The sequence below is a fragment of the Otolemur garnettii genome, unplaced genomic scaffold, assembly GCF_000181295.1.
Source record: "Otolemur garnettii isolate 467f Iridium unplaced genomic scaffold, OtoGar3 scaffold00267, whole genome shotgun sequence".
Lineage (NCBI taxonomy): Eukaryota > Metazoa > Chordata > Mammalia > Primates > Galagidae > Otolemur > Otolemur garnettii.
The window spans coordinates 528,416-539,256 of record NW_003852662.1 but is presented as its reverse complement, the minus strand read 5'-3'; the positions used below and the strand labels follow the sequence as shown (position 1 = coordinate 539,256).

Below are 10,841 nucleotides of genomic sequence, written 5' to 3'. Positions count from 1 at the left end.
CCCCCCCCTTTCCCCTTTGAAAAATTTATTTCTAATAGGAACAAGTTCTAACCACACATAGGAGATTATTGATGACTAGATGGGGGTTTATTTCTTTACAAGGCAGTGGAATGGAAAAGTCAGAGTGAGAGATTTTGGAGAGATAAGCTGGCTCCTGGAGGTTAGACGCAGAATTTACGTGTACCTAGTGGGTCCAAAGGCCAAATGCTGTTTGCAGTTGGTGGTCCAGTCAGCAATTTGTGGCCTTGCTCTGGGTTTCAGTAGAATACGAGACATACAATTAGAAAGTGATATTCATTTGCCTTCTGCAAATACCAACCCAGAGCCGATTAGGTTGAGTCTTAATATAAATGACCACTGATTACAGAATTTAGGGGGGAGAGAGAGATTTTGGTATTCCTGAACAAAATAAAACAAAACCCAGCTTTCGTCTAGCCTTCATTCAATCACTAAACATTTACTGAAGGCTAGAGCCCAAATATGTTGATTTTTTTTTTTTTTAATGCTCCCAAGTAATAGTATAGCTATTAAGAGCTTCAATTCTGGAGACATAGTGGGGAATTGGGTTTAAATCTTGTTGCTTATCATTGCCAGTTGTGTAATCGTGGGTATGCGGATTGACCTCTCCAAGTCTCAACTTTTGTCATCCCTAAAACAATAATCATAAGACCTACCTTATAAAATTGCTGTGGAAATTTAAGATCACCCGAGAAATATTTTGCACATGACAAGTGCTCCGTTACTGATAGTTTTTAAGTGTCTGGGCACAAGCCAAGTGCTAGGGAATATGAGAATAAGTAAGATACAGTTTTTGCTGTCAAGCATCTCAAATTTTAGCTAGAGAGATAAATATGTAAAGAAAACCCTTACAATCCAGTGCTGGTAAGTGCTAAACTGAGTAGTTTTATGAGAGCATATTAGGAGGAGCATTTAACTTTTTCTGCAGAGGGAAGACAGGAAAAGACTTGTCAAAGGAAGGAAACTTAAGAGTGAGTCTTCAAAAATAAGGACAGATGGGAGCCATCTACACAGAGTTGAGGGGAAAAGTAAGAAGTACTTCCCAAGCATAGGCATAGCATATGTAAAAGCTTAGAGGTAAGAGAAGACCGGGCTGTTTAGGAAGCATGAAATGAGTATAGATAGTGGAGCCCATGGCAAGAATAGAGGCTGGAGAGGTAGGCTAGGAGCCGATGATGCAGGCCCTTGGATATTAGCTGAGCATCATGAACTTTTAACATATGGGTAATGAGGGATTCGAGACCAATTTAGGGGATATAATAGAAGTTGGTGACCAATGAATGTAGAAACAAGGGAGGAGTCAAAAAGATGACTTCCAAATTTCTGGTTTGGGTAGCTAGGTCAGTGCAGGACTACTCAGTACTGACAGCAATCGTGTAGAGATGTCATCCATCTACTCAGGAACACTGAAAATGTGGAAACAGTTTAAGTCTGAATATATAGCTTTTAAAAAGTCATGAATTAGGGGCGGCGCCTGTGGCTCAGTGAGTAGGGCGCCGGCCTCATATACCGAGGGTGGAGGGTTGGAACCCGGTCCTGGTCAAAATGCAATCAAAAGTCACAAATTACTCATCATAGGTACATCAAACCATTTTGGACTTCCCTGCTTTTTAATGCTTTAGTGTTATTTTATTAGATTTCCATATTGGAAGAGGGGAGGATCATAATCTTTTCATGGCTTAAAGTGTCCCAAAGGAAGAGGAGTCTAGATCTTATTCCTTCTCTAATCTGGATAGTTAGTGGTATCATTTTGCTGAGATCGGGAACACTGGAAAAGGATCAGGTGTGGGCCTCCTGATACTGTTAGGATTAGCCCAGAGGGAAGGGAATGGCATGGTCAGGCTGAGAAGGGACTCACAATCCGGTGGCCTTCTAGGGAGACACCATTAAGCCACTTTTACATATAACTCAGCCCAAGTGGAGTGTTTGCATCTAAGTCAGTATGTTGCAAACCAGTACTAAAGGAAGTGTTCCAAGTTTATTGCTGATAAGGGAGGCCAGGGATTCAAGTTGATAGAAGGTTTGGCGGTGTAGATTAAGGTAGGGCTTTTCACCTTGAGTCCTGAATTATGAAACTCTGAAAATATAAGAGTTAGTATCTGGAAGTAGAGTGTAGAAGAAGGACTACAGAAGTCCTAAACTGTATTAGCAAAGGCAGAAGAAAGAGAAGCAGTGACAAAGACAGAATGGTCACTGAGGGAGGAGGGGGTCAGACCACATCCTTGAGAGATCATTAGTCATGACCAGCATGGATAGGAGATCAGGACAGATAAAAAATAAGAGAAAGATTACAGGAGTGACTAGGGAGCAGAAGTGGGGTGCTAAGAACTAAAGGCTCAGTGTTCTGTTTGCCTTTCTGAACTGGCATAAATGGTAGTTGGACAAAGTCAGTGTAAGAGGTAGCTACAGTCTGCAAACAGGCAAGGGAAGTAGGAGTCCCAGCAGAAAGCTCTAAACTTCACTGTTAAAACAGTATTCATAGGCCAAGCATGGTGGCTCACGCTGTGTTCCCAGCACTCTGGGAGGCCAAGGCAGGTGGATTGCCTGAGCTTATGAGTTCAAGACCAGCTTGAGCTAGAGACTCCATCTCTCGAAAATAGCCGGGCATTGTGATGGGCACCTGTCATTCCAGCTACTCAGGCAGGCAAGAGAATCACTTGAGCCCAAGAGTTTGAGATGTGACACCACAGCACTCTACCGAAGGCAATAAAGTGAGACTGTCTCAAAAACAAACAAAAAAGAACACAAAACAGTATTTGTCAATAAAGTAGGCTCATTGTAAAAATGCAATCTACACTGAGGTTAAGTTAGATGGTATGCATGTATTTTTTTTTAACAGTTTTTGGCCGGGGCTGGGTTTGAACCCACCACCTCTAGCATATAGGGCTGGTGCCCCACTCCTTTGAGCCACAGGCGCTGCCCTAGTATGCATGTAGTTTTTCAGAATGAGTCCTAAATGTGTTCCATGGACAAGCAAAGGCTTTGAGTGACTTTTATCCCCCTGCCTTTCTTTCCTGTTCCTGTATGGTCCCTTTCATTATTTAAATTTTCAATATTTCTGCCTCATATCTCCGTCCTTTGGCTGGAGAGAGAAAGCAGTGAGAGACGGTGGAGCGGGACAAGAAGAAACCATAATAATGGCACGTGAACATGAAAAGTTTTGAATTTGAAATTCATCATAGGTCCCGACAAAACCAGTAATGCAGATAGGTGTGTAGTTGAATATTGTGTATAATTTAGGCCAAGGAAATATCTGTTTGGACCAGCATGTTTTAAATTGACCACTCTGGCAATTTTGAAGTTGATCAGTTTCAACTAGGTAAACCTGGTTCATGCTGACTTGACCAGTTTTAGGAGGATGGGTATTATTTTTTCAGTGGGAAGAGAAGTCTTATCAGAGATACATGCTGAAATCTGCTGATACAGGTGTTATGGCAGCTACTAGGTGCCATTTTAGAATGTTTCCACAGTAACTTCCTCCTGGGAACTATTTCTAGATAGACTAATTTCATAATAGCTCTTAATTTCATTAGTGATTATATCTTTAAAGGCTTTTTTAACTTATTAGCTATTGATAAATTTATTCATCATTGTGTAACTGAAAAAATGTGGTACTTAAGACAATGACATGAATGGCTAATATGACAGAATAGGATGGAACATGGAAAAATAGCTACAAACTAGAAAGACTGGCTCGAGATTTCTAAGAACTAAATAAAATTAATTCAGAATAAAAATCAGTAATTTGTAGCTTTGTACTAGCAAAGTGCTGAGTAGGAAAAGATTTAAAATGTTTTGGTTTTGGCTGGAGCTGGGTTTGAACCCACCACCTCTGGCATGTGGGACTAGCACCCTACTTCTTTGAGCCACAGGCGCCGCCCAGATTAAGAATGTTTTTAGTGATAGACTTGTAGCCTCAATGGTATTCTTGTTGAAAGAATTCTGAGAGTCTTATTAAGATACATTTTACAGGGCAGTGCCCATAGCTCAGTGGGTAGGGCACCGGCCACATACACCAAGGCTGGCAGGTTCGAACCTGGCCTGGGCCAGCTTAAAAAAAAAAAAAAACAACAACAACAATGACAACTGCAACAAAAAAAATAGCTTGGTGTTGTAGCAGGCACCTGTAGTCACAGCTACCTGGGAGGCTGAGGCAAGAGAATCGCTTAAGCCCAGGAGTTTGAGGTTGCTGTGAGCTGTGACACCATGGCACTTTACCCAGGGTGACAGCTTGAGACTGTCTCAAGAAAAAGGAAAAACGGTATATTTTACAAGAAATATGTAAATGAAAGTAGTTCTTACCACTTGACATTTAGCTGTAGTTAACATGGAAATAATTCATAACATTTTTATAGATAGCTGAAGTGCTTTTGTTTTCTATTTTTTTGCTTTAAATGGTCATGTACTTTTATTTTATTACAAATTAATATGAGGGTCCAGATGTTTAGGTTACATTGTTTTTGATCCTAAGGTAAAGTTCAAGTTGTAGTGGAGCGTTTCACCCAGGGCCGTGCTGTACACCCTCACATTATGCACCTTAGTGAGATCCGACTTCTCTCTCTATTCCTTCTTGCTAATAGTAAGCCTTAGCTTGACTTTTGGTGTAATGAATTCTTTAGTAAGCAGCATTTGATCCAACGATGCCAGTAAACACAGTTATCTCGAGATGCCTGTTGGTCACACCATTAACCTGTGAAAGGACATCAATTTCAGTGAGGGCTTCGTCTGAATTCAGAAACGTTCGAATTATTTGCATGTCACTTTTTGGGTCACACTCTTAGCCACCTCTGCCAATAAAATTAGGATATCCAAAGAAATATTGTTGTAGTTGTGTTGGCATCAGTTGTCTTTCAACTTTGGGATTGTTTTGATGAACCTGATTTACAACTTGTGGATGTCAAAACTATACCCCAAATAAATACATGTTAACATTTTGCCTTTAGCCAATAAGAAGAAAGAGAAAGAGCGCCCAGAGATCTCTCTTCCTTCAGACTTTGAGCATACGATTCATGTGGGGTTTGATGCAGTCACCGGGGAGTTCACTGTAAGTAAGCTCCTTATTTTGTTTTGTAAGCCGTGAAAGAATTCCTTCATGAAAATAGGTTTCAAGCAAGAATTGCCGTGTCCCAGAGTGTCAGATGATATTTTCGATGATTCCAGATAAGATGGACTTTCAGTCATAGATGTAAATAGAGAGTAGCAGCAACATTGGCAAATTTATTTCATCTATCTTAAATAAAACGTCTAATCCCTGTACTGTCTTCAGTGGGATTGAAAATATTAACTACTATGACACAGAAAATGTAGTCCCAGTAGAGAGACCCTGCATGAGCTTATTCTTTGTCATGCAAAGTGAATCGGAGAATCATGTACCCAACTTGGCCAGGGAAGACAATCCATCTGAATAATTCAGGCTTTACATTGAAACTTGGATTACCCAGATCAGGTAACAACACTAACCGAAAATCTCTGTAAAACTGACCTGTTCTCCCCTTTGATTTCATCATGAACACGGTTTACTTTTATGATTATTCATAGATATATTTAGTGCTTAAATAGCACAAAATCTCAGATCTATGACATTTTAATACTTTTTAAAAAAAGATCAGATGTCTTTTGTTTCAGATGCGTATGATTAGAAATATGTCCCAAGGAAGGCCAATTACCCTTTTCCACACTGGTAAGGAACTCTATCAAAATGTGCATTCTGAAATGAGGAGTAATTTTGAATGCATTTAGAAAATCTTTGGTAGAACTATCACCATCAATTTTTGGCTCATTAAACCAGACAGAAATTTAGATATTAAATAGTTGGGTTTCTTATTTAATAGCATGATGATTAGTGAGTAGACGGGGTCATAATGATTAGGCAGAAAAAAAGAAGGAGCAAATTAATCTGATGTGGAGAAGCAAACCATATTGCTGAATTGATAGTCTAAGGATCAGATATTTTTTTTTCCATTCTGAAAGTAAGCAATGTGCAAATGAAATTGAAACTGAGTAAATATCTTAGTCTGGTAAGGTAAAGTGGTGTGTACTGATTATTTCTGCGTTCTCAGTAGCAAGCAGAAGAGAACGTTAAGAAATATTGACACTGATCAAGTGGAGATAGGTAAGGTGTAATGAATTTCATTATTGCCGTCAGAGATGGGCATTTTTCAAATGGCCTTGAGTTTGAGCCCAGCCTTTACTATGTTTCCAGAATATTCTCTTAGCTACACTATTCTAAACTACACTCAGAAGCTATAAACTCACTATTACTACCACCACCACCATTTTCACCACCAGGAAAAAAAGGAATTTCTATAACCTGAAAAATTTTATATTGTAAAAATGTCACAAAGAGATTATAACTATTCTTTCTGACATTTGATCAAAGAAAACCTCTGAAACTCTATGAAAGTTTTGTCTCATGATGCTTCCCTTTTTTTATTTCAAGAACTTTACCTTTCCAGTTCTGACCTTTTCATTTTATGTGTGCTAATCTTCTGTTTAAACTTCTCTTATGTTTCATTGTTGCCATTCCGTATTTTTCTTTTCCCTTTTTCTTTTATTGAGGTTTTTTTGTTTGTTTGTTCGGTTGCTGATGTGAGAGTTTTTTCCTCCACTTACCCCATGCAACACTCTGGTTCATTTCCAATGTCTTATTCTTTTCACTGGTCTAACATAATATCTTATGGTACAATATCTCTGTCTTTACCTCTTTCTCTGTCCTTTTGGGATTCTGGATGGAAATGAAAGAAAGAGAATCACCGCCATCTTGCTGACTGCAACACCAGTCCTTTTCACTTTGCTGTCAGTTAGAACCCAAAGCACCAATCAGAGTGGGGTGGAGCAGGGTATGTGATGGGCAGTCTTTCCAATGATTAAAAAAAAGCAGGATACAACAGAACCAAACCAAATACCCTTCCCCTCCCCCAAAAAAAGCCCCCAAGTTGAAATAAAACAGCTATTTGGAAGCAATCAATTATTAGAAATTCATTGAATGCATAGACACAGGCTAGTAGGTTTGGAAATTAGAAGTACTTCCTTGTCTCCTTGATTATCTTTTCTATCTACTGTCCACACATAATTTGCCAAATTCTGCCTTTTTTTTTTTAACTATTTTAACCTATGATTTACAGTTACTATGTTATTGCGTTTATTAAGTTTAAAAATGCCAAATGATAATAAGTTTCTAAGAAAGTCATTTTATTGGTAGGATTTAGAATTGGGTCCTATTTGCCACAGTGTCACTAATTCACTGTGTGTTGGGGGGGATCATATTGCTGGATTTGATATTGTGGTTGTTGAGCTTGAATTTTGAGCAATTTGTTGATCTATCTAATCCAGTTGTCTTACAAGGGCCTTTATTTTCAATGTTTGGACACTGATTTGGTGTGTTTGCTTGGTGATTACTCTATGGCTAATGGCCCATATAACCCTGTACAACCTGGTCGTGCCCTTGGACCCTGAAGCTAAAAGTAGGCTGGGAGGTGAGATTTTTGGTATTAAATTATTACAAGTCCTTACCCATTATATTGCCATTTTTGTCCCAAATACTTCAGAACTCCCCTTTCCAGACCTCTAGACCTGTGACGGTCGCTTCAAGTCAATCAGAGGGAAAAATGGTATGAGTGATATAAATTATCATTTCTTATAAGATTAATGCTTGGCCTGTTATATCATGCTGCCATTCTCCTGGGCTACACTGGATAATCCCCAGCTTGATGTACATCTAGTTGTTATTGTATACATGGTCAGGCATTGATATGTGCTCCTCCTGCTTCTGATGCTCAAACTCCTAGGTCTCTAACTTTGAAGATTAGCGCCTCAATTGGGAGTAATCAGATAGCTTTCTGATTATGTGCCCTTGTGGCATACGTTCAAATTTAAGTGTCAGGTTTTGTTGATAAATGGGTTTATCTAACTTAGAAAAAAGAAATTATCTCAACAGTGTAGTCATGGTAAGTATAGTTGTCTAGAGGATTTTCTGCAATTGACAGCATTTTTTCCCTGCTGTCTAGTGATCACAAAAGTATTTAAAGTTTAGACGTGCCATAGGAATGTATAATCAGTGCACATATTCTAATGACTATGGTAAAGATCATGCCAGTGATGTCTGCCCTAGTGGTTATGTGCAATGCATACCTCAATTTGTAACACTTAATAACTCCTTTGGCCATTACAGTATTAACCAAATGCTATTAATTGCACTTAGAATCAGAACTGGGATCATGCATGGGCTCCTGAGTTCAAATTTTTGGCTTAAGGCTTTAGCATCAAATTGCGTGATGAATGCATGTAAAAGTGTTGTTTTACTGTGCTTGGAGTAACCCCAAATGCCAGGAATCAAGGACGCATATCCCAAATCAAGCCAGTTAGGTCAAAGCATGTTTTTGTAGCATTTGTGATACCTTTATTTGGAGAAAGCTGTTAATCTTATATCTGATCTTATTTTATGGGAGGGGGATTTTGGAACTGCTGCACTAAAATGGAAATTATTGATATATGGTTTGAAATAGAATGGTTTCCCTTTCCCTGATCTAAATGTCTAAGAAATGTAAACATAGAGTCTGGCTGTGTGGAAACATACTTTAGTTTTTTTGTAAGCCAGCCATGACTTCAGCCACGAAGTACAGAAGAACATATCAATGAGAAAAAAATAATTCAGCATTACCACATAGGCATCCTTTGCATTTTAGCCACACACACACTTTCAATGTGAAACTGAAATTGGTTAACCAGAATTGGGAACTGAAATTTGTAAGTTCATCACATGGCCATTGGCTACTTGTGATCTCCCAGTTATAAAAGCAACTTACAAATTATTGCCAAAGCTTTCCGTGATGCCATCCTTCTTCCCTCCAAATTCATGTTCCTGCCGATTAGTAATTTCGCCAGTCTCTTACTGGCCACTCTTATGACATATTTATGGAGGGAGCATCTGGCCAAAAGTGGAATTGTACGTCCAAACTTTGGTGGAACATTGTCGTTTTCTCTGTTCTCTTAAATCTGTTGTCCTGTAGCGTGTCCTGTCCCTGATTTAGTTAATACCTCCCTATTTTCATAACCGCCCCACTTTAGAAGGGAACCCCCCTCCCCATCCAGACCCATTGATTTCATCTCCTCCCACCTTCTAAGTTGTCCCACATTCTGTTTTAACTTTCTTTTCTTTCTTTATTTACGTCCATTACAGCCAGATCTCTATGGCTCACAGATGTGCCCAGGGAAGCTCCCAGAGGTGCGTCACAGGCCCAAAAGAAGCTTGCATCAAAGTGCTTCTTTGAGATGTCATAGCACTGCAGCAGCAGGTTCATGTGTGTACAGTAGAGTTGTTGCTTGGCTTACCTCACTTTTCTGTTGTCATCCCCGAACTCTGGAGGCCCACGTCACACATTGTTTTGCCGAGACTTCATAGGACAAAGCCACCAAAATGGTGTCTGGATGCACTTCAGGAATGGTGTGTCTGCTTCTCTCTCCAAGTTGTTCTTGGAGGTTGGATAAGTATGACATGGGGACATCTGTACCCCGGACATGGGGACATCTATACCCCGAACATGTAGGAAAGAATGTTGAATGCTCACTGCAAAGGCAGCCTGTCTTGGTAAATTTTTTGCAATTCTCCTTGGTTAGCTATCCAAATACTCCCTCCTCGCTACTGTAAACGCTTCAGATTGTTATAAATTCTCACAAGGCTTTGGCATGATTTTCATAGTCCCCAGGTTCTATACGGCCTATAAATGGAGTGAGGAGGGAGGGAGGAGTGAAGGAGGGCATGCCCTGGAGCAGCGTTATGGTTACCATTTAGCATCTCAGGGTTACCATTGCTCCTCCACAATTCTGTTTTTGTCTCCTCCCCAATCTGCCTTGATACGAAATCTCTAGACTGAAAAAAAAAATGATGTGATATCATCGCAAACTATAACCTGACCAAGGGTGAGGCTTTCCTTTTATTCTAAAATCTATCGTGATTACCACATACCCAGGAACAGCTTATGTTCTTCCAGTCATAGAAAACCTATTGGTTTGCACGATACTATGCTGTGCACAAATTGACGGAAGTCTTGCTATGTCTGCCCTGAGTCGCCAGAAAAAAATAAGCTAAGCCGTAAACATCATTTCATGGATGAGCAGAGTCAATATGGAGGTGATTTTCATGCGCTGTTTTTTTTTTTTTTTCTATCACAGTCATACTCCCACCCACCCTTTTTAAGTTGGATCCTAGTTTTACCTATGTGTTTGAATTAGAGAAGAGAATGATTGCACTATTAAGTTACTAACTTTAAATCTAGAATGTAACTTCAGTTTCCCAAGTGTAATCCTACAGGTAGCATGGGCTTCTTGGTGAAGAACTTTACTGGAACGTGAAAATGCCGCTGCCAAATGTTCTGAGCTGCCTTCTTTCCCTTTGGTTGTCCACAGGGAATTCCTGAGCAGTGGGCACGATTACTCCAAACCTCCAACATAACGAAACTCGAGCAGAAGAAGAACCCCCAAGCCGTCCTAGATGTTCTCAAATTCTATGATTCCAAAGAAACCGTCAACAACCAGAAATACATGAGCTTTACATCAGGAGGTAAGGGGAAGTCTGAGGCATCAAAAGGTGAAGAAGTGAGTCCAATCTCAGAGCCCCATTTTTAGAACAAAATGTGTGTAGAACATTCGTAGTCAGTTCTAGTACCTTCTCCAAATGGCTTCAGCATAAATCAACCAATAGATGAGTTGGAATTTGAGATTGATGTCAGGAGATTTATATTACTTGAGTGTTTTTACAACCCCACTAAGGATATTGTTCAGTGAAGTAGTAGTAGTTAGCTTGAATTGGCAATCATAATGGTTTT

General features: G+C 39.6%; 1 protein-coding gene across 5 annotated transcripts in view; it reads left to right on the top strand.

The window, feature by feature from the left end:
- PAK3 (p21 (RAC1) activated kinase 3) overlaps positions 1-10,841 on the top strand; it is a 294,889-nt gene that overhangs the window by 211,292 nt on the left and 72,756 nt on the right. For 2 of the 5 annotated variants that reach the window (XM_003802950.3, XM_023508719.1), the window contains exons 3-4: positions 4,962-5,062; positions 10,423-10,576. In XM_003802950.3, the coding sequence (XP_003802998.1) occupies positions 4,962-5,062; positions 10,423-10,576 (255 nt within the window). Of the gene's footprint in view, positions 1-4,961; positions 5,063-7,565; positions 7,629-9,196; positions 9,242-10,422; positions 10,577-10,841 lie in introns of all 5 variants that reach the window. The other 3 variants (XM_003802954.3, XM_003802952.3, XM_003802953.3) reach the window with 3 other exon arrangements.